Here is a 24,939-nt window from a genome sequence, read left to right as displayed (position 1 = left end):
GGTCGAATTTAATGTTGATATAACGATTCAAGTATCTGGGTCGTGTCCTGCCGTACATATAGATTACGACATTGAAGGACTCAAGGTCCTTAGCATCGGGGGGACCGACCCTCTCCTCCTAATAAAAACAACACCAAACTGTCATGTAGGACGACCGAGAATATATTGTATTCACATGAAAGGACATGTCAGAGGGCCAACACACTCCACCATCCTATCCAAAAAAGAAATTAAAAATAATTAATGAAGGACGATCATGATAGAATAGGACAGCAGTAATAGGTCTATGGTAGGGGAGAACACTTTTTACCCTCAAATTGGGGTAGGCACTGAAGGACCTGTGGATCTTTAGAAATGTGGTATCCAAAGTGGTAGCTTTAAAATGTGATTTGGAATGTAGAAAACCAATACAAAAATTAATTAGTGTGGATCTTAAGGAGCCCTGTAAGGAGCTCAATTAACGAAAGGCCAAGTGTTTGGAGGTCGTCTTGTTCCCTTAAAATTCTTCCTAAAACAATGGGTAGATGAGTAGAGTAGAGTAGATGAGTAGAGTCGAGTAGATGAGTAGAGTAGAGTAGATGAGTAGAGTAGAGTAGATGAGCAGAGTAGAGTAGATGAGTAGAGTAGAGTAGATGAGTAGAGTCGAGTAGATGAGTAGAGTAGAGTAGATGAGTAGAGTAGAGTAGATGAGTAGAGTAGAGTAGATGAGTAGAGTAGAGTAGATGAGTAGAGTAGAGTGGATGAGTAGAGTAGAGTAGATGAGTAGAGTAGAGTAGATGAGTAGAGTAGAGTAGATGAGTAGAGTACGAATTTCATAATAAAATTTGGGTCCTAGTACCTGTTTATTTGACGATCATGATAATATGGGACTCAAAGGAAAGTTATTCGAGAATAGATTACGAATATGATCAGGAAGTAGGAATAGGCTTTATAATTTATTGATAACGGAAGGGGCGAACCCTCCACCGTTACCCCAAAAACACCACCCAAAATCAAAAGTGGACCGATAAGGACAATATGGGTATCATGCGGGATAGTATGCCGGAGCAGATAACGAATCTGGTATACAAATTAATGTCGAAGAATAGGGGGTCACCCCAACCCCACAAAAACGGCCAAAATGGGCATACTAGCCAATCACGGATATATGGAACTCGTTTTGTTTGTTCCGTATAGACTGAAAAACGGCAGAACCGATTTTCTCGATATTTTCCCATATTGTGTAGGTTGGTCTGGAAAGATAAATAGGCTATATAATTTGTCGGTATCGGAAGGGGGACGGACCCTCCCCCTTATGCCAAAAACACAAACCAAAATCAAAAGTTGACCGATCGGGACAATATAGGTATCACATGAAAGGTATTGGAGAGTGGAATACGAATATGGTATTCAAATTTTAGTCTAAATACTCATTGGGCCGCCCCAACCCCAAAACTCCCCCAAACAGACATATTAGACGTTTATTTCAATATGGGGCTCAAATGAGAGGTATTTGGTAGTAGATTTCGAATCTGGCATACAAAATCAGATCGAAGTATTGGGGGTCATGCCACCCCTAAAAAACGGCATCAGACTCATTATGACTATATGATGGCTGAACCGATTTTCTTAAAATTTTCATAGATTGTGTATGTTTGTCTGGAAAGAAACATAGGCTATATAATTTTTAGATATCGGGTGGAGGCGGACCCTCCCCTTTACCGCAAAAACGCCACCCATATCCGAGAGTGGTCCGATGGGCACAATAAGAGTATGAAATAAGAGATTTTGGAGACCAGAAAGCGAGTATGGTATTAAAATTTGGATCCAAGAACCCATGGGTTATTTGACCCATTATGACAATATGGGACTCTAATGAAAGGTATTTGAGAGTAGAAAACGAATTTGATATCCAATTTTGGAGTTAAATGTTTTGGGGTACGCCCTAAAGCACACCCTAAAATGAACTTCATTTCCTTTAGGAATAAATAACGAATTTGATATCTATTTTCAATGCAAAGTGCTGGTGGCCGCCTTAGCCCCAAAACATCCTCCAAATGGTTCATATAGCATGGCAATAAGGGGCTCAAATTAAAGGTATTTCGAAGTGCAGCACGAATTTGATATTCAGATTTGAGTTGAAATGTCTGAGGTGCCACCCTGAGGAAGAACATTACCACCAGGAATCAAGAAGGGGCAAATTCTCACACATCAATGAGTGCTTTCCAATCAAATTTAAACTCAACGTCAAGGGACCGTTTTTTATAGCCGAGTCCGAACGGCGTCCCCCAGTGCGACAACTCTTTGAGGAAAATCTTTTAAATGACCATGCGTGGCATTGTACCTCGCAAATGTCGCCAACATTAAGAGGAGATAAACAACGCTTTGTCCGCTGTTCTGGTCAGTATCGAACGCGTTCAGCGTCATAGGCTACAATGGCACGAATTCGATATCCACATTCAGGGGGAAGTGTCCCCACCCTAAAAAGAATTTAGAGAGTTAAAGAAGGCGCAACGGAGTGGGCCCGGTTCGGCTAGTTTTCTATAAAAATATTTTTTTTTTTTTCAAAATTATTTGCAAAACCAAAAATTTTCCAAATTTTCTATAGACATAGAGTGGACAAAATCTTCTATAGTAATAAAATTATGACAAATATTTTATAGAAATACAAAATTTTAAAAAATTTTCTACAAAAATAAAAGTTTGCAAAATTTTCTACAAAAATAAATGTTTAATTTTCTATAGAAATAAAATTTTAACAAAATTTTCTATAGAAATAAAATTTTGACAAAATTTTTTATATAAATAAAATTTTGACAAAAAATTTGTTATAAAAATAAAATTTTGACTAAATTTCCTTAAAAAAACAAATGTTATTTTTTTTTTTTTTTTTTTTTTTTATTTGTTAACAAAATTTTCTATAGAAATAAATTTTTTGACAAAATTTTCTATAAAAATAAAATTTTGACAAAATTTTCTATAGAAAAAAAAATTTTTTGACAAAATTTTCAAAGAAAAAAAATGTTGACAAAATTTCTATAGAAAAAAAATTTTTGACAAAATTTTGTAGAGAAAAAAATTTTGACAAAATTTTCTATAGATATAAAATTTTTGACAAAATATTCTATAGAAAAAAAATTTGACAAAATTTTCTATAGAAAAAAAATTTTGACAAAATTTTCTATAGAAATAAAATTTTTGATAAAATTTTCTATAGAAAACAAATTTTAACAAAATTTTCTATAGAAAAAAAATGTTGACAAAATTTTCTATAGAAAAAAAAGTTTGACCAAACTTTCTATAGACAAAAAATTTTTGTTTTGAAAAAACTTTCTATAGAAAAAAAATTTTTGTTTTGACAAAATTTTCTATAGAAATAAAATTTTGACAAAATATTCTATAAAAATAAAATTTCGACCAAATGTTCTATAGCAACAAAATTTTTGACAAAATTTTCTATAGAAATAAAATTTTGACAAAATTTTCTATAGAAATAAAATTTTGACAAAATTTTCTATAGAAATAAAATTTTGACAAAATTTTCTATAGAAATAAAATTTTGACAAAATTTTCTATAGAAATAAAATTTTGACAAAATTTTCTATAGAAATAAAATTTTGACAAAATTTTCTATAGAAATAAAATTTTGACAAAATTTTCTATAGAAATAAAATTTTGACAAAATTTTCTATAGAAATAAAATTTTGACAAAATTTTCTGTAGAAATAAAATTTTGACAAAATTTTCTATAGAAATAAAATTTTGACAAAATTTTCTATAGAAATAAAATTTTGACAAAATTTTCTATAGAAATAAAATTTTGACAAAATTTTCTATAGATATAAAATTTTGACAAAATTTTCTATAGAAATAAAATTTTGACAAAATTTTCTATAGAAATAAAATTTTGACAAAATTTTCTATAGAAATAAAATTTTGACAAAATTTTCTATAAAAATAAAATTTTGACAAAATTTTCTATAGAAATAAAATTTTGACAAAATTTTCTATAGAAATAAAATTTTGACAAAATTTTCTATAGCAATAAAATTTTGACAAAATATTCTATGGAAATAGAATTTTGAAAAAATTTTCTATAGAAATAAAATTTTGACAAAATTATCTATAGAAATAAAATTTTGACAAAATTTTCTATAGAAATAAAATTTTGACAAAATTTTCTATAGAAAAAAAATTGTGACAAAATTTTCTATAGAAATAAAATGTTGACAAAATTTTCTATAGAAATAAAATTTTGACAAAATTTTCTATAGAAAAAAAAAAATTTTGACAAAATTTTCTATAGAAAAAAATTTTTAAAAAATTTTCTAGAGAAAAAAAAAATTGACAAAATTTTCTGTAAAAATAAAATTTTGAAAAATTTTTCTACAGAAGTAAAAAATATACAAAATTTTCTATAGAAAAAATATTTAACCAAGTTTTGTTAAGAAATAAAATTTTATAATCAAATTGACAAATATATTACGCCTTCATTATCCTTAGAGTAAAAGTAAAGTATGATTTGAAAATAGTTATATGGATGTATGTTCATAAAAGACAATAAAAAGATTTAGGTGATAAAATGTGAAAAATGAGATTACAAAAGTGATGTAGAACCTAATTATAGCATAAAAAATATTATAGTAAATAACAATTATCTTTTTTATAATTTCCACAAAGAAATATGTTCGTATAGGTAAAAAATCGATATTAAGTTGATGAAGGTAAGGCCAACGAACCTTCATGAAAAATCATAGTAAGGAAAAATAATTTTAGAGAGATCTTTTTATCTCAAAAAGATTTGCTGCATTCAACTATGACAATTTTTTTGTCAAAAAATCCAAAAAAAACTTGTAGGAAATGTTTTTTCAGTAGGTTAAAGAAACCACCAAAAGAAGACTCTTTTTTTACGTTAATATCTGATCTCTTGTGTCAATTGGTTAGCAAAGCAAAGAAATTGTTTCATTATCTGACCTTGAATAATGCTAGATAGGAGGATTTTAGTTTTTACCATTTTTCCTTTTTTCAGATGTCCAATGCCTTAGCAAAGACAAATTAAATGAAATATATAAACAATTACAACCCATAACTACTACCAAACTCCATTTTTTGAAGCTTAAACAGCCAAAGTCTGCTAAACGAACGTCTAATGGTAGGGAATTGTTAGTCACTGCCGCTGAAAGATTTAACAAGGACACCATTGTCGGCGCCCCTAGATTTCTTCATTAAGATAACTCTGTGTCTGATCCTTCTACTTGCCATTGCTACCCTGTTGTTGTTGTTGCTGCTGCTGCTGCACTTGTTGTGGTGCTTGATTTCGATTACTGGGATTATTGTTTAGGTTATTGGCCCGCCTAAATTTAGGGGTCAAAAAATACACATCCGCTTCACCTTCGATGTTAAGATTGGGCACCGGTATGGCTGGGGCTGACTGGCGATATGTGTTTTGAGGTCTATAATAGGGATTGACTCCTTGCTGATTACGCACCACCTGGGGATGGGAGATGTATTCGCTGTCCGGATTTATAGGTGGCAAAGGTTGACGATAGTTAACCAGAATATCACGATGCAGAGACACTGGGGCTGGTCCAGGCTGCGTTTGATATTGGCGACCGGGCAAACGTTGTGGGGGAGTATAATATTGAGATTGATGCGATAGGGCCGGAGGAGGTGGAGGTGGACCCAGTTGTTGCTGCACCGACAACTGAGGTTGCTGTTGCTGATAATTGGCAAATCTCTGCGGCGGTTGAGCCTGATATGTATTCACTGGAATGGTTTGATAGGGATTTATGAATTCTGCATCCGGATTCAGTGGTGGCCTATTGGGTGCATAATTGACATAGGTATCATTTTCCAAACTCCATACTGGGTTGTGCTGGGGCAACTGCTGTTGCGCTGGCTGCTGTTGCTGTGGTCGATAGTTGACGATTTTACGGTTAGGGGTGGTCTGGAAGGGTTCCTCATAGAAGCGATTGTTTTGTCGACTGGGTCCATAGTAGTAACCGCTGTAGTCACGATTGCGTTGAGGCTCCTGATAGCGTTCCCTGGGAGGCAGAGTTTCCTGGGGTGTGTAGCCTCCAAACTCCTGTTTATTGACGGCCACCCATCGATTATATTCCTGATGTTGTTGGTATTGCTGTTGTGAGTATTGCTGTTGTCGCTGCTGCTGATACTGATGCACATGTAGCTGCTGAGGCTGCTGCAAATACTTGGCCCCTACTCTTATTTTCTTGGAGCGTTCTGGTTGCTGTACCGGTACCAGGGTAGTAGTGCTGATATATTTGGGTTGTGAATCATATTGCTCTTCGAGCTCTTCACGCCCCTGGGCTTGTAAAGATGAGGACGACTCGTCCACTTTATCCACATTGACAGCTTTGAAGGAATCTTCATCGCTCGCCGGTGGACTATAGGTCACCATAGGTTGGAAAGGTTCCACATCGAACTCCAAAGGAGGTTGAAAAGTGTTGCGCACACCCTCAGCATTGGTCACCGATTTGGAAGAGTCAAAATTGTAGTCAAAGACTGGCTTGGCCTTAGGGGTGCGAGGTATATTGTTATCACGAAGCTCCTGATTTTGATAATATCGTAGGCTATCTCTGATATTCTGGACATCCTGTTCGAAATTGTGCAAAGGTCTTTGTTTGTAGTAGGGCCTCTGCTTGAGGCGAACTTCTGGCTTGGGCGTAATGACCACCACATTTTCGTCCACATAGCGATGATTGGGAGCCAAAGGCTGTGGATAATTGCGATTTTTATATGGCCTTTTGCTGGTGCTGTACAATTTGATGGGCTTGGGCGAGGGGGTGGGATAGGGTTTCTCCGTGCTCGATAGAAAATCATCAATAAGATGTGAGCCTCCCGGCTGACGTTTGGCCTCAAAGTATTCGTAGTAGATGGGATTCGATTTGGACAAGGATTCGATTTGAGATTGTGGTGTGGTGGGCACAAATGATATGGTGCCGGGCTCCACATTAACCGAATAGATGGGTATGGGCACGGCCACTGGCACAGGTACTGGCTGAACAATGCCTGAGTTCGTTGGTGGTGGGGGGCTGGGTGAAGGTAGGGGCTGGAATCTGCTGGCTGGAGATGCTGTTGGGCTATACACTGGCCTTGGCGGAGAGGCAGCCAGATTTATAACCTTTGGAGTATATTCGGAAATCTTTGTTATAGAATGTCTAAATGGTGACTCCGTGGTTGTAGTGGTGCTGGTGGTGGTCGTAGTTGTCGTCGTAGATGTCGTTGTTGTTGTCGGCGGAGTTGTGGTGGTTGTAGTACCATAACCTCTATATCTTGATGGTATCGATGCGCCGCTGGGTCTTCTTTCCTTTTCGAGTTTCTCCAATCTACTGAAATGATCAGGCGGCGGTGGAACCACTATACCCGGTACCAAAGGTCCAGGCGGTACTGGGTTTGTGTAATTGCTTTTGTAAACAAAGCTATATGGAGGCGGGTAGTATAGCGAGGGGTCATCTTCATCAAAGTCCTCGGTGGCATTGTCCAATGAGCCATTGCGTCCATACAAGAAAGGCCCCAAGATGGGGAAATTAACCGGTCGGCTCAATGTGGACGTATCACCAGTCGTTTGGTTGGAAGAAAGCCAGGGTAGCGAGGGCGACGCGTAGTTGTAGCCCGGTTCGTTGTTATTGTTGTGGTTTTCCTTAAGACCTTTAATCTTTCCCGGCCGGGCAATAAGATTTTTCTCGTCGTCACTGTCACTCTCGGCCGACGTGTGGTGGGCCTCTGGGCCTGTGGTATAAAGCGATAACGGTTCGTTAGCGACCGGATAGACGACCGTGAGTTTATTATTTCCGATAAGCTGTACGGGCCCATTTTCTTCGAGCTGGACAGGAAATGGTGGCGGAACTTTGGGGTTGTCGGGAATTTTAATTGGCCTGCCTGCAGCATTGTAGTCATCGATGGCAGGCCACGGTTCGGCTTCATTGTCCTCATTTAAGCTGCCACCCTTAATAACCAGCAGATGATCTTCGGCCAGCCAAATGTCTTCCTCGTTTAAACCTCCGAAATTTCGTTCATTATCCTCTGGCACTTCCTTATTGGGAAGATAGCTGAGTACGCCGGGTCTTTTGGGTGGACGACGAAATAACTCCTTCTCAATGAGACCATACTTTCCATCTCGAACCTGATCGGCCAATGTCTTCTTGGAATCCTCTTTGTTCTTTTTGGTTTTGGGACTATTCTCCTTGCCAGCTCCTGCACTAAGTCGTAAAATGCCATTATCCCAATTATCAAAATCTCCGGAATCTTCTAATAAAGCCTCATCATCATCATGGTAATCCTGGTCTGAGTCTTTTTGAGTTGAGCTTCCCGCAGATGTATGTTGTGAATCTATACGGATGTTGGCATTAAGGTTATTGTCGCGATAGCTTTGTCCCAATGGTATAGCAGTTTGTTGTCCCGTCGTCATAGACTCACGTTCGCTAAGAGTACTGTTGCTTATCGTAGTGGCAGAGGAGCGACTATCGGTGTTTTGTATATGTCCAGCAACAAGACGTTGAATCATGCGAGGTCTAAAAGTAGATTTGAATTGAAAATATCAATTTTTTTTGAAAAGAATGGAAAAGTAGATATCTTAAAATTTAGGATTGTTCAATAGCAAGGGATATTTAAAAGCTAGACCAAACTTGTTTTTGGCTACCGCCAAGACATTCTACCAACCCATTGTAAGTTAGCATAGATAATAGAGGCAACGCTTAACCTAAAACAAAATGGCATGCAGTTGTTAGTATCGTTTAAACATCGATTGGAAGTGGATGTAAAATCTTTCTATAGCAGGGAAGTATCAATGGGTCGCATTTGTTAAATCCTTTAAATGGGTTTGTTTTTGGGCAAAACCTAAACAATTAAAAACATGCTAAGTTCGACTGGCCCGGGGATCAGTATATATGGGGGCTATATCTGTTTATTGACTGTCTCGGATCATACTTGTCATGGATGTTGAAAGTCATAACTCCAGTCTTTTTTCCAAATTTCAGACATATCGGATGAAAATTGAGGATTCTAGGGGCTTAAGAAGTCAAATCCGGAGTTATAGACCGACTACGATCGTACCTGGCATGGAAGTTAAAAGTCATAACCCAAGTCCTTGTTCCAAGTTTCAGCAAAATCGGATGAAAATTGAGGCTTCTAGGGGCTCAAGAAGTCAAAATCGGGGATCAATTTATTTGGGAGCTATACGTGTTCATAAACCGATTCAAATCATACTTGGCATGGATACTGAAAGTCATAATTCTAGTCTTTGTTCCTAATTTCAGCCAAATCGGATGAAAATTGAGGTTTCTCGAGACTCAAGAAGTCAAATCCGAGGATCGGTTTATATGGGGACTATATTAGTTTATAGACCGATTCGGATCATATTTGGCACGAATGTAGGAAGTCATAACACAAGTCTTTGTTCTGAATTTCAGATAAATCAGATGAAAATTGAGGCTTCTAGAGGCTCAAGAAGTCAAATCCGGTGTTATAGACCGACTAGGATCGTACCTGGCATGGATTTTGGAAGTCATAACAGTCTTTGTTCCAAATTTCAGCCAAATCGAGGTTCGATTATATGGGGGGTATATGAGTTTATAGACCGACTAGGATATGGAAGTCATAACACAAGTCTTTGTTCCAAATTTTTGCCAAATTGGATAAAAATTGAGGCTTCTAGGGGCTCAAGCTGTCAAATTCGGAGATCGGTTTATATGGGGGCTATATATAGGATTGTACTTGGCATGAATGTTGAAAGTCGTAACACAAGTCTTTGTTCTAAATTTCATCCAAATCGGATGCAAATTGAAGCTTCTAGGGGCTAAGGAGTCAAATCCGGGGATCGGTTATATGTGTTCATAAACCGATTTGGATCATACTTGGCACGGATGTTGGAAGTCATAACACAAGTCTTTGTTCCAAGTTTTAGACAAATCGGATGAAAATTGAGGCTTCTAGGGGCTCAAGAAGTCAGATCGGAGAATCTGTTTATACGGTGGCTATATCAGTTTATGGATCGACTAGGATCGTACTTGGCATGGATCGGATGAAAATTGAGGCTTCTAGGGGCTCAAGAAGTCAAATCCGGGGATCGGTTTATATGATCCGACTAGGATCGTACCTGGCGTGAATGGTTGAAGTCATAACACATGTTTTTGTTCCAAATTTCAGCCAAATCGGATGAAAATTGAGTTTTCTAGGGGATCAAGAAGTCAAATCCGGCGATCGGTTTTATGGGGGCTATATCACTTTATAGACAGACTAGGATCGTACTTGGCATGGATGTTGACAATCATAACACAAGTCTTTGTTGCTAATTTTAGCCAAATTGGATCAAATTTGAGGCCTCTAGGAGCTCAGGAAGTCAAATTGGTGGATCGGTATATATGACATCTAAACCGATATGATCCATTTGCAATCCCGAATGACCTACATCAATAAGAAGTATCTATGCTAAGTTTCAAGCGGCTAGCCTTATGCGTTCGACCGCTATCGCGAGCAATCGACGGAAAGACAGACGTACATGGCTAGATCGACTCAGAATGTCGAGACCAAAGATCGGGATATATATATGATATGGGGTCGCAGATCAATATTTCGTAGTGTTACAAACGAAATGACTAGATAAGCATACCCCCATCTCATGGTGGTGGGTATAAAAAGTATACGTCCATCCGTAGAGATGGGCGATAGGTAAATACCCAAAAGGTATTTATTTGCCAAATTGGGTAAATACCCGGGTATTTACCCATTTATAACAAAAAGCTGGGTATTATAATTTTGCAGATTTCTTGGGTATAAAAACATTTTCGAAACACTTTTTGATTTCGTATTCATTGTATCTAAACCTGACCTTTTGATATCTTAAAATCGGAATTTCGTTATAAAGGGTGATTTTTTAGCCATTATCTTTTTGTCAATACTGGTTTAAACTGCTCACGCATGTTTCGTGTTTAGTTTTACAGTCATACCTCTTCAGTTTGGTCTATTATTTAACCATGAATTTATGCGTGCTCTGTTAAGCGTGCGTGCTCTGTTAAGAAAGTTCATGGCGCACATTTTTTATATAATTTCAAAAATAATTTTTGGCTCAATGGGTACGTAAACAAGCAGAATTGTCGATTTTTGAGGTGAAGATCAGCCAGAAGTATTGCAAGAGCTACCAATGCATCCAGAGAGAGTCACAGTTTGGTGCGGTCTATGGGCTGGTGGCATCATTGGACCGTACTTCATCAAAGACGATGCAAATAGTAACTTAACTGTTAAAGGTGAGCGCTATCGTGAGATGATATCCAACATTGTTTTGCCCAAAATGCAAGAGCTTGACTTGCATGACATGTGGTTTCAAGAAGACGGTGCCAAATGGCACACAGCACGCGTAACAATGGACTTACTGAGAGGCGAGTTCGGTGAATATTTTATTTTACGTTCGGGACCTAGATTCTAGAGCCTAGATCGTGCGATTTTACGCCTTTAGATAATTTTTTGTGGGGCTTTGTTAAAGCTCATGTCTATACAGACAAGCCCGCTTCAATTGACGCATTCGAAGACAACATTAAAGCATTAATTCCGGAGATACCGTCCGAAATGTTGGAAACAGTATGCCAAAATTGGACATACGGATGGACCAGTTGAGGCGTAGTCACGGTTAATGTTTGCATGAAATAATTTTCAAACTTTTAATTATATGGACCGTACTATCGATTCAAATAAAGATTTCACGCATTTTTCGGAATTTTATATGTTTTTTTTTAGAAAAACTTTCCTATAGCTCTTAAAAAAAGCATCCTTTATACATAGACCTATCTCCAGACATAAAATCTACAGGCAATATATTGGTAATTTTTTTTTCGATTTCGATGAAATTTGGCACAGTGAGTTTTGGTAGACACCTACCCATTTATGTGAAGTGTGGTTCAGGTCGGACCATATTTGGATATAGCTGCCCTATAGACCGACCTTCCGATCTCCTGATTTAGGGTATTAAGGCCGTAAAAGATCAATTTATTACCCAATTTCGATGAAATTTGGCACTGTGAGTTCTTCTAGACCCCTTCCCATTTCTGTCAAATGTGGTCTAAATCGGACCATATTTGAATATAGCCGCCATATAGACAGATCTCTCGATATAGTGTTTGAGCCTATAAAAAAGAGAATTTTTCATACGATTTCGAAGAAATTTGGCACATTGAGTTTTGGAATACCCCTTCACCTACTTGTAGAATGTGGTCCAGATCAGACCATATTTGGATATAGCTGCTATAAAGACCGATCTTCCGATATAGAGTATTGAGCTCATAAGAGGAGCATTTGTCATCCGATTTCGATCAAATTTGGCTAAGTGAGTTTTGGTGGACCCCTATTCATTCTTGTGAAATGTGTTCCAGATCGGATCATATTTGGATATAGCTGCAATATAGACCGATCTGCCGATATAGGGTATTGAGCCCATAAAAGTGGTATTTTTCATACGATTTCGAAGAAATTTGACACATTGTGTTTTGGTAGACCCCTACACCTATTTATAGAATGTGGTCCAAATCAGATCATATTTGGATATAGCTGCCATATATACCGATCTCTCGATATAGGGTTTTGAGACCATAAAAGTCGTATTTTTCATTTATTATTTATTTACCCATTAAATGCCCAAGCATTGGGTATTTACCCGGTAGAAACCCAACTCTATCCATTCGATATCGTGTTTTCGACAGACAGATAATCATTGCTATATCGACTTAGAATGTCAAGACGGTTAAAATGTATATACTTTAAGGGTCACAGTCACAGTTGCCTACAGTGGAACCTGTCTCCTTAGAAGGAGAGAATGTTCCATTTACAGAAAGCGCATTTTGCTGGACAGGAAATTAAACTTCAAATCTAACATTTTGAAAAGAACAAGAAAAGCAACTCTTGCTCTATACACCTGCAAGAGAGCCATTGGCAAAAGTTGGGGGGTTAAGACCGCGCGTCATGCATTGGGTATGTATTGCAGTTGTCTGACCTTATATGGTGTTGTGGTCTGGACTGCGGTTTAAAAGTCCGCCTACTGCTCAATACTTAATCGGACCCAAAGGATGGCTTGTTTGTGCATCACAGCCGCACTGAGGAGGACACTATCTGATGCGCCGAATTTAATGCTACATCTTATGCCTCTGGACATTGTGGCTACACAAATTGCAGTGACCACTGACGTGAGGTTAAGGGAGTTTTCTCATTGGTCATGTGACGGCTATGATTTTCCGATTTTTCAAGCAGTTTGGATTACATCCTACCTGAACCGCTTTTTGATAAAAGTACTATCCCACTTATCCTGATAGAACCAATTGGAACTACGATATCCCTGGTAAAATAAGTTTCATAGACTTCGATATGGATGGTTCCAAATTAGGCGATCAGGATGAATTTGGGGTGTACTCTAAAGATCTATAACTGGTCATATCGAAAAGGTTACCCAATTAATGCACTGTGTGTCAAGCGGAGATCCTTACAATTTACGAAGTGGTGGAATGGCTATGATATAATGTCATTACGACAATTGCCATAAATATCTTCTCAGAACAGCCAGGCAGCCATTAAATCTCTTGAAACGTATTTCTGAACACAAAAACCGCCCTCGACTGTCGCAGATCTCTCACAAGATAGCTGAACAGTTTAAAATTCACCTTTTCTGGGTACCGGGCCACAGAGATATCCCAGCGAATTATAAAGCGGATGAGCTTGCGAGATTAGGAACTACCCTACACATTCCAGGGATACTGGAATCTGTGGGTACGCCTCTGGCGACATGTAAGCTGAGTTTTCAGGAACAGGCCCGAAGGACAACGAATGATAGAATGTCTGATGTTCCAGGCAGTGTGGATTACATCCTACCTGAGCCGCTTTCTGACAAAACGTACTGTACCATTATCCTGATAGAATCGATTGGAACTACGATATCCCTGTTAATAGAAGTTACATAGACTTCCAAACTAGACGACCAGGTGGACTTTGGGGTGTACTTTAAAGATCTAGGACTGGATATATCGAAAAGTTTCTCCGTCCACTGCAGTGTGTATCAAGCGGAGATCCTTGCAATTAAAGAAGTGGTGGAATGGCTGTGATATAATACCATAACGATGATTGGCATAAAGCCAGTATAAAGCGAGTATATTCTCAGACAGCCAGGAAGCCATCAAATCCCTGAAGAACGTATTTCTGAACACAAAAAACACCCTCAAATGTCTCAACGAGATGACTGAACAGTTCAAAATTAACCTTTTCTGGATGCCGGGCCACAGAGATAGCATAGGGTATTATAAAGCGGATGAGCTTGCGAGACTAGTACTGCCCTACACATTCCAGGGATACTGGAATCTTTGGGTATGCCTCTAGCGACATGTAAGCTAAGTTTTCAGGACCAGGCCTGAAGGACAACGAATGATAAAGGGTCACAAAGAGGGGACTGTGAGGATTCCAAAACTATGTGGCCTCATCTAGACTCGAAGAGGTCTACCACTTTGCTGTCGATGGCTTGAACAGATGTCTCAGTTATTGGGGTACTGTCTAATCGAAAAACATGCTGACAGACTGAAGGTTGCCAGCAACGACTATTGCAGAAGCTGTGAGGACGTCGACGAAGAAGAGTTTAGAGAACACCTTCAGTGAGCTGTGAGGACATCGAAGAAGAAGAGTTTATAGAACACCTTCTGTGTGTGTGTCCCGCACTAGCAGTCAGAAGGAGTTCCACTTTAGGGTCTCATTTCATTGAGAATCTGTCTGATTTAGCGGATGTGAACATTCGCATTTGGATGTGAACATTCGCATTTGGATGTGAACATTCGCATTTGGATGTGAACATTCGCAACGGCGGGAACTTTGGTTGCCCAAAAAGTAATTGCGGATTTTTTAAAAGAAAGTAAATGCATTTTTAATAAAACTTAGAATGAACTTTAATCAAATATACTTTTTATACCCACCAGCGAATGATGGGGGTATATTCATTTTGTCATTCCGTTTGCAACACATCGAAATATCCATTTCCGACCCTATAAAGTATATATATTCTTGATCAGCGTAAAAATCTAAGACGATCTAGACATGTCCGTCCGTCTGTCTGTTGAAATCACGCTACAGTCTTTAAAAATAGAGATATTGAACTGAAATTTTGCACAGATTCTTTTTTTGTCCATGACAGGTTAAGCTCGAAGATGGGCTATATCGGACTATATCTTGATATAGCCCCCATATAGACCGATCCGCCGATTTAGGGTCTTAGGCCCATAAAAGCCACATTTTTTATCCGATTTCGCTGAAATTTGAGGCAGTGAGTTGTGTTAGGCCCTTCGACATCCTTCGTTAAATTCGCCCAGATCGGTTCAGATTTGGATATAGATGCCATATAGACCGATCCTCCGGTTTAGGGTCATAGGCCAACAAAAGCCAAATTTATTATCCGATTTTGATGAAATTCGGGACAGTGAATTGTGCAAGGCCCATCGACATCCTTCGTTAATTTGGCTCAGATCGGTCCAGATTTGGATATAGCTGCCATATAGATCGATCCTCCGATTTATGATGTAAGGCCCATAAAAGCCACATTCATTATCCGATTTTGCTGAAATTTGGGACAGTGAGTTGTGTTAGGCCCTTTGACATATTTCTTCAATTTGGTCCAGATCGGTTCAGATTTGGATATAGCTGCCATATAGACCGATTTCTTGATTTATGGTTTTGGGCCCATAAAATGCTCATTCATTGTCCGATGTCGCCGAAATTTGGAACAGTGAGTTAAGTTAAACCCCTAGACATACTTCTGCAATATCGCACAGATCGGTCCAGATTTGGATATAGCTGCCATATAGACCGATATCTAGGTTTTAGGTTTTGGGGCCATAAAAGACGCATTTATTGTCCGATGTCGCGGAAATTTGAGACAGTGAGTTTGGTTAGGCTCTTCGACGTCCTTCTTCAAATTTGCCCAGATCGGTCCAGATTTGAATATAGCTGCCATATAGACCAAACTCGCGATTTAAGGTTATGGGCCCATAAAAGAGGCATTTATTGTCTGATTTTGCCGAAATTTGGGACAGTGCTTTGTGTTAGGCTCTTCGACATGTTTATGCAAGTTGACCCAAATCGGTTCAGATTTGGGTATAGCTGCCATGTAGACCGATATCTCGATTTAAAGTCTTGGCCCCATAAAAGGCGCATTTATAATCCGATTTCACTGAAATTTGACACAGTGTCGTATATAGTTCAGATCGGTATGAGGTATATGAGTATAAGGTATGAAATTTTCACCGAATTTTGATGAAAGGTGGTTTACATATATACCCGAAGTGGTGGGTATCCAAAGTTCGACCCGGCCGAACTTAACGCCTTTTTTCTTGTTTTACACTTTTTTTCTAAAGCAGGCTAAAAGTAACAGCTGACAACTGACAGAAGAAAGAATGCAATTACAGAGTCACAAGCTGTGAAAAAATTTGTCAACGCCGACTATATAAAAAATCCGCAATTAGTTTTTGGGCAACCCAATAGAAGGCATCTTCCTTATTCTGTTCCTATGGTATCATAATGGATGAAAACGTCTGAGTCTGATGGCAGACTGCCACTTAAACCTAACCTAACCTAAGGGTCACAGATCAATATTGCAAAGTGTAACAAACGGAATGACTTGGTTAGTATACCCCATCCAATGGTGATATAAAAACCGAAACCCCGAATTGATCACTCTAGAAAATGTTTCGCTTATTCCTTATTATATCAAGCCACTTCTTGGTGAGCAAAGATATTGAACTTCTGACCAGTTACCATTCTTAACGACTGACGTAGGGTTGATTCCTCCTAATATGGTCATTCTACCATTCCCATTCTTTTATAAAGGAAATGTCACAGATGTCATTTAACATAACAGCGCCTACTAATTTTTTTTAATAGGGGGAGGCAGCACACTTTTAGTTAGGCCAGCGGTCACTAAAAATGTTAGCTTTGTTAAATGCCATTTTCCAAAATGCTTGGCTCCGAAGTTTTTACTGTTATTCACCATTTTATGAAAAACGTATGCGATCAACTTTAAAACAATTCTCGGCAATATAACAAAAATTAAGGAATTTTTCAGGGGCCTTAAAAAAACATGTGGCCATAACTAAGGCAAGCCATAGCAAATAGGCCCATCGACCAAAAGACCGAATAACCTCATGACTCACTAAAAACAGTCACTAAACATGTCCGAAATAGTCATAGTCTTACAAATATGGTTAAGGCAGACATTTTTTAAGGTATGTGCAGGCGCGCAGCGTATAAATTAAAAGCAAGCGAAAAAAAAAATAAAGCAATGAAAAACTCACGTTTTTGGTGTCTGCAGATTGTGCCGACTTGTCAATTTTTCGTTGTTGTTGTTGCTGGCATTCGAGTTGCCAGTTTGTGGCGGCGTTGGAGCTGATATGCTTCGATTAGGACCAACTGATGGTCGGCCATCGGCATGTGAGGCTGACAATGATGAGGATAGTGGTGATGGTGGTGCCTTGCTATTGGTATTGTAATTCGTTGTCGTTCTAAGACGCTGATGTCTGGGCAATGGACTTTCGGCGGAGCTTTTAGTGCCCTCAGTGGTGGTGGTGGTCGAGTCGACACGAGTGTAAGAGCGGCGTTTTTGTATGACTGGAGTTTTTTGTTTTGACGTCTCCACATCTTCATAGGAATGACGAGCATTGCCGTTGCTATTGCTTTGGAAACTACGATGCTGTCGCACATTACTGCGACCAATGCTTACATCGTCATTCTTCGTTTGTGGAGTGGTGGCATCCACATGCCTTGCCAGCCTCGTCGATGCCTGGCCGGAGGAGATCTCGCTTATGAGTGCCGGCTTTGAGCTGGTGCTAGCCATAATTTCTGCTGATGATGCTGCCGCGTGCTGTCTAGAGATCTGAGGACGTCTTTGCCTTTGGCTTGGAACCGGCACAGGCGATTTTGTGGAGACAGCTGATGCCAGTGCCGAATTGCTGCTTGAGGTTGTGGTGCTGGTAGCACGACGTCTCAATTGTGGTGGCTTTGGCAAAGAGGGAGGCGCTGGTGTGGTGGTACGCGCGTTAGAGGATCTATTTCTTAATGAAACTCTGCTGTGTGTTGCTGGTGATGAAGATGATGCTGTTGATGTTAATGTGGATGATGCACCTTCCAGCGTCGTTGCCTTGGCCCCCGTCCCCGTCGCTGCCATCACTCCCAAAAGTATCAACAGTAGGAGCAGCAAACGTGGAAGTATTTTTTGGAACAAGTTTAAGGCCAACGACTTCATCTGTAATTGAAGAGTAGATAAACAAAAAACAAATTTAGCATTCAAATTGATCTGAAAGTGTGCTCATAGTTGTTCATCTTTAAAAGTCATTTCGCTTAAGAAAATCCAAAGAAAAAACTGAAAGTTTACAAAAAAATTACATGAGAAAATTATGCAATGCAATTTTTTATTGCCAAAATGCACTTTTCCGTGATGTTATAGGCTTCAGTTTTATGTGGTTTTTATTTTTAGTTTTATTAGCTGGCTCTTGTTTACTGTGTTTTTTGTTATGGTTAGGCTTCGCTGGTTAACTTAAAGTCTTAGCGGTTATAGTGCCTCCGTTTTTCACAATATTTTCAGTCTTTGAACATTTTTGTACCGAAAAGTATGAGTATAGTGCATAACTTTAAGAAACACAAACACTTTTTTTCCACTATATGCACGAAATAAATTTAAAGTTATCAATTCAAAGTGGAAATAAAGAAAATCCCTTATTAAAAGAAAGAAAAATTATTATGAAGAAAATTCAGCATGAAGCCCACCCCACTATATGGGCAAATCCGGACAACGGAATTTTGAACTCAAATGTATTTTTAAACCCTTTAACATAGGATGGGGCTATACTAGTCTTGCCTTTTCCTTTGTAACGCCTCGAATTATTGATGTAGGGCCCCAATAAAGTATATGCATAAGGGTGGGTCGATATTTTTTCCTTTTTAATCGTATAGCAAAAACGCAGACCACACAAAATTCTAAGCAACTTCTCCGAAGAAACTATGCATCTAAAATAAAATCCTTATTCTCGCCTCTCGACTTGAAAAGCATGTTCCCGACTTTGGCAAAAAAAAAAAAAAATTTCCAAGTCGAGAGGAGCGGTTTAGGATTTTATTCTCGAAACATGGTTCCTTCGGAGAATTTTCTTCGAATTTTATATTGTCAACATTTTTCCTATATAATTTTTAACTTTTTTTTTATCCATACAAATCAACCCGCCCTAATATATTGGGCTGCCTAAAAAGTAATTGCGGATTTTTTAAAAGAAAGTAAATGCATTTTTAATAAAACTTAGAATGAATTTTAATCAAATATATAATTGCCATTTTGTTCGATAACCTTTTGCCATCTTCCTGGCAAATTTAGTATTCCACGCTCATAGAACTTCTGGCCTTAATCTGCAAAAAACTGAACCAAGTGCGATTTTATAGCCTCATCATTGCCGAAAGTTTTACCATTTAAAGAGTTCTGCAAAGATCGAAATAAATGGTAGTCTGATGGTGCAAGGTCAGGGCTATATGGTGGATGCATCAAAAGTTCCCGGCCAAGCTCACTCAGTTTTTGGCGAGTGACCAAAGATGTGTGCGGTCTAGCGTTGTCCTGGTGGAATATGACACCTTTACAATTCTGGTCGCTTCTCCTTGATGGCTGTATTTAATTTGTCCAATTGTTGACAGTAAACATCCGAATTAATCGTTTGGTTCCTTGGAAGCAGCTCAAAATATACCACACCCTTCCAATCCCACCAAACAGACAGCATAACCTTCTTTTGGTGGATATCAGCCTTTGAAGTGGTTTGAGTTGGTTCTCCATGCTTGGACCATGATCGTTTTCGACTAACGTTTCGACTAGCCATTTGAAATTTCGCAAATATAATTTTTATTGCAAATCGGCCATATCGGTTAAGAATTGTATATAACCCCCACGTAGACCGATCCAACTATACGACTTCTTGAGCCCCCAGTAGACGCAGTTCTTATCAGTTTTGTGTGAAATTTTGAACAATGACTTCTCCTTAACCTCCAACATACGTGTTGTTTGAATCGGTCATAACCTTATATGGGTTATATTGAGTTTAAGTGGAAGTCTGTCATCAGACTCCCTAGACGTTTTCGTCCATTGTGATGCCAAAGGAACGGGAGAAGGAAAATGTCTTCTAGTTCCTACCGTTGAACCATTCAGATCGCTTGAAAAAGCCCAATAACTTGCGAATGTTCACATCCGCTAAATCAGACAGGTTCTCAAAGAAATTAGAACCTAAAGTGGAACTCCTTCTGACTGCCAGTGCGGGACGCACACACAGAAGGTGCTCTATAGTCTCCTCTTCTTCGAAGTCCTCAGAGCTTCTGCAAAAGTCGTTGCTGGCAACCTTCAGTCTGTCAACATGTTTTTCGATCAAACAGTGACCTGTAATGATGGACACAATAACTGAGACGTATGTTCTAGCCAGTGCCATGGCTACATGGCACGATATGGCTTACATATCGCTAGAAGCATTCCCAAAGATTCCAGCTGTTTAAGGTAGTTCATAGTGTCGCAAACTCGTCCGCTCTACAATTTACTGGGATATCTTTGTAGCCCGGCACCCAGAATAGGTGAATTTTAAACTGTTCTGCCAGCTCGTTGAGAGATCTTCGACAGTCGATGGCGGTTTTTGAATTCTGAAATACATTCTCCAGGGATTTAATGGCTACCTGGCTGTCTGAGAAGGTATTAATGCCAGTCGTCGTTATGACATTTCATCCTAGCCTTTTCACCACTTCTATTAATTGCGAGGGTCTCAGCACGATACACAATGCAGTTATCGGGTAACCTTCGCGACATGACCTGACCAAGTTCTTCAGAGTACATCCCAAAGTCCACCTGTAACTTCTATTGCCAGATATATTGTAAAGGGTGATTTTTTTGAGGTTAGGATTTTCATGCATTAGTATTTGACAGATCACGTGGGATTTCAGACATGGTGTCAAAGAGAAAGATGCTCAGTATGCTTTGACATTTCATCATGAATAGACTTACTAACGAGCAACGCTTGCAAATCGTTGAATTTTATTACCAAAATCAGTGTTCGGTTCGAAATGTGTTCATTCACCGTAACGTTGCGTCCAACAGCATCTTTGAAAAAATACGGTCCAATGATTCCACCAGCGTACAAACCACACCAAACAGTGCATTTTTCGGGATGCATGGGCAGTTCTTGAACGGCTTCTGGTTGCTCTTCACTCCAAATGCGGCAATTTTGCTTATTTACGTAGCCATTCAACCAGAAATGAGCCTCATCGCTGAACAAAATTTGTCAAAATTTGAACACATTTCGAACCGAACACTGATTTTGGTAATAAAATTCAATGATTTGCAAGCGTTGCTCGTTAGTAAGTCTATTCATGATGAAATGTCAAAGCATACTGAGCATCTTTCTCTTTGACACCATGTCTGAAATCCCACGTGATCTGTCAAATACTAATGCATGAAAATCCTAACCTCAAAAAAATCACCCTTTAGTTCTAATGGGTTCTATCAGGAATAGTGGTACAGTAGTGTTCATAAAAAAACGGTTCGAGATTACACATTGGACTTTTGAAGCGCCGTCCATCAGACCACAACACCATATAGAATTATAGGTCTGACAACGACAGTATATATCCAGAGTTTTCCTTGCCAGCGAGAGAACTCTCTATGCAGGCGACTAGGTCGCGAAGGCCTGTTTCAGTGGACTTCCCCTTACTATAAACATGCTATTGCCGAGACAGGCGATCTCCATGGATCATTTCCCTAAGATATGTTTCTATCAACCTCTCAAGAGTCTTCAGCATAAAGGATGACAGACTAATAGTACGAAAATCTTTCGCTTTTGTGTTGTAAGGTTTTCATGCCTTTGAAATGAAAAAGACCTTTGTGTCCCTCCATCCTACAGGTATATACAACATGCTGATACAAGCAGAGTATCTCCTTAAGCCAAGGAGCTTTTCTGTTGAAAACATAATTCAACCGGTGATGATGATGTATCATCAGGGTGATACATCACCCTGAGTCATCTCCAGATTCCCCAACCCCGCTGCTTCTATAGACTTTCAGCTTCAACTTGTTGAATCCGTAGGACACAACTCCATTAGACTTGTTGAAGACTGGGAGACAGCCGAAGTTTAGTATGAATACTGCATGTCTCCGTTCACCATCAGCCTCATCCAGTCGGCGGTTAAAAGTCTGGGATTACAGTTCCTTAGTGTCCTAAGTATGGGAGGGATCCAAACGTGTGCCATTGATCGAGAAGGAATATCTTCCTTCTTGCTGCGCCTGGCCAGATCTCGCCATACATCTCAATTGAGCGTTAATCCCCGAAGGCAATTAGTTTGTATCGGTCCCGATACCAAACTGCATCGTTGAAGACTGGAGGATGCCCAGGTAATTCTGCAAGGACATCGGAGTATAAAGATGACAGTTCATTGACCATACCACTCCAATTGTTCCTAGGTATGCAGCCCTGTTCTTCTTCCTTGTCGACAATTACCATCACCAAGCTGTCCTTAGTGACATTCTTTTGGGCATGGGATGCCCCCCAGGCGACCGCAGTCTTTTGGCTGACTGCGGTGCCGTTTCCGATAATAGCCGTGTAGCCTTTGGTGTAGGCCGTTCAGCAAATCTCCGAGCTCAATTAAGGGAGTCTCTCTCCTTGTCGGTGAGAGTCTTGGGATCATTCGTACCAAGCCTCTCAATAAACGTGAGAGCAATGTGCTTTCTATTATTCCAACCACTTAAAAAGCGTATTGCTATGCCAGAGAAGGCCGATGGCCTAGGTAAATTATAGGCATGCGAAGAATTAATAGGTTCACCCTTGTCCTTAAGACTCGAACCGGGTGTCTTCGTCGAAAGCCCCTGCTGACCAGTAAACTGTCGGCTAGTGGAGCCTGGCACAACCGTAGCTACCTTTGAGTGACTTAAAAAAAATTTATCCGAAAGTAACTACCAATTATGAGATATAGAAAATTCTTGCGGAGCGAAATAAAAATATGTCCGCTCCACTCAAGGGTTCAAGCAAGATATATCTCCCATATAAACCGATCTGGGATCTTGACTTCTTGAGTCTCTAGAGGGTGCAATTATATTCCGATTTGGCTGAAATTTTGCATGAAGTGTTTTGTTATGACTTCCGACAACTATGCCAAGTATGGTCTAGATCTCGATCTCGGAACTTGATTTCTTAAGTCACTAGAGCGCCCAATTATTACCCGTTTTGGCTGAAATTTTAGCATAAAGTGTTTTGTTATGACTTCCAAGAACTGTGCCAATTATGGTTTAAATCGTTTCTGATATAGGTCCCACATAAACCGATCTCCCGATTATACTCTTTGAGCCTCTAGATGGCGCAATTATTATCCGATTTGGCTGAAATTTTGAACAATGACTTGCATTTTGGTCTCAACAGCCAAACCAACCAAGTATGGCTCCAATCTATATATATGAAAGAGTTGCGTGATCATCGCACAGCCCAAACGGCTAAAGCTGGAATCATGAAATTTTGCACGAATCTTGGTCTAGGATCGTAGGCACGGGATAGAGCTGGATTAAGTGATATTCGTAAGTTAAGGTACTAAAAAGTACAAAATAGTACATATTTGCCCAGCGTGAACGGAGAGGGCTAGAATTATGTTGTTGGGCTCAAGTTAATAATAATGTTTGTTGAAACAAATTTTGGAAAATCGTAACGAAAGTGGGAGAAATAGTACGTTTAGTACCGCAATTGTTACTATTTAGTACCTTCTTTGTAAATTGAATAAGAGATTTGAATTTTGGAACTTAGGTTCATTATGGCAACATTAGTTGGGTCGTTATAAGAGTTTTTGGAAATTTGTACATTCAGGTACTAAAAAGTACCAAAAAGGTACGAATTGGGTAAACTTTGTACAGTGCAAATGGATAGAGGAAAACCTCTGGTGCAATTTTGACTTAAAAAACATCTGCTGCAAAATCAGGAGGGTTTAAAGAAAAAATAAAAAAATAGTACTGGTAACTGGCGGAAACGTTCGTTTAGTACCGCAATTGGTACCATTTGGTACTTTCTTTACAGATGGTGATGATAATTTGGCATGTAGGTAAAACTAGGAAAAAATTATGGGTGATTAAATGATCTATTCAAAATTCGCACATTTTAGTACCAAAATTAGTACCATTTGGTACTTTCTTTACAGATAGAGATAAAGGTCTGAAATTTGGCATGCAGGTGCAGCTAGGAAAAAAATGATGGGTGACTATGATCTTTTAACAATTCGTACATTTTGGTACCAATATTGGTACTTTCTGTGCAGATAGGGCTAGAGGTCTGAATTTGGCATATAGGTAAAACTTAGAAATATATGGTGGGCAACTAAAGGGTTTTTTCATAATTCGTACATTTTGGATAAAAAAATTGGTACTATTTGGTAATTTCTTTAGAGATGGAGCTAGAGGTGCGAAATTTGGCAGAAAGGTACAACTAAGAAATACATGACGAGTGACCAAAAATTCGTACGTTTTGGTAGCATTTGGTACTTTTTGTTCAGATGGAGCTAGAGGTCTGAAATTTGGCATGTAGGTACAACTAAGAAATATATGGTGGGTGGGTGAATGATATATTCAAAAATTCATACATTTTGGTACCAAAATTGGTACCATTTGGTACTTTCTTTACTGATGGAGCTAGAGATCTTAAATTTGGCATGCAGGTACAACTAGGAAAAATATGATAGGTGACTAAGTAGTCCATTCACAACTCGTACATGTTGGTACCATTTGGTACTTTCTTTACAGATTATAACAAAACTTTATAACAAGGGAAGTAAGATTTGATTTGTTTTCTTTTGCGCTTGTGAATCGAGTCGTCTTAGAGAGCCCTGTTCACATTCAGATGTGTGCTTTACAATCTACTCTAGTTGGAGTTGTTGTAAAGCACCATGATTCATTTC

The 24,939-nt window shown here is 38.9% G+C and overlaps 1 protein-coding gene across 4 annotated transcripts in view; it reads right to left on the bottom strand.

Moving 5' to 3' along the window:
* Nucleotides 1-4,799: 4,799 nt before the first annotated feature.
* Nucleotides 4,800-24,939, bottom strand: part of LOC106082891 (uncharacterized) — a 259,372-nt gene continuing 239,232 nt past the window's right edge. For all 4 annotated transcript variants that reach the window (XM_059366603.1, XM_059366602.1, XM_059366604.1 and 1 more), the window contains 2 exons: nt 17,301-18,247; nt 4,800-8,510 (listed from right to left, as the gene is read on the bottom strand). In XM_059366603.1, coding sequence (XP_059222586.1) covers nt 5,231-8,510; nt 17,301-18,247 — 4,227 coding nt within the window. In that variant the 3' untranslated portion in view covers nt 4,800-5,230. The remainder of the gene's footprint in view (nt 8,511-17,300; nt 18,248-24,939) is intronic.

The sequence above is a fragment of the Stomoxys calcitrans genome, chromosome 4 (assembly GCF_963082655.1).
Source record: "Stomoxys calcitrans chromosome 4, idStoCalc2.1, whole genome shotgun sequence".
In the NCBI taxonomy this organism is placed as follows: domain Eukaryota; kingdom Metazoa; phylum Arthropoda; class Insecta; order Diptera; family Muscidae; genus Stomoxys; species Stomoxys calcitrans.
This window is presented reverse-complemented; position numbering and strand designations above follow the sequence as displayed.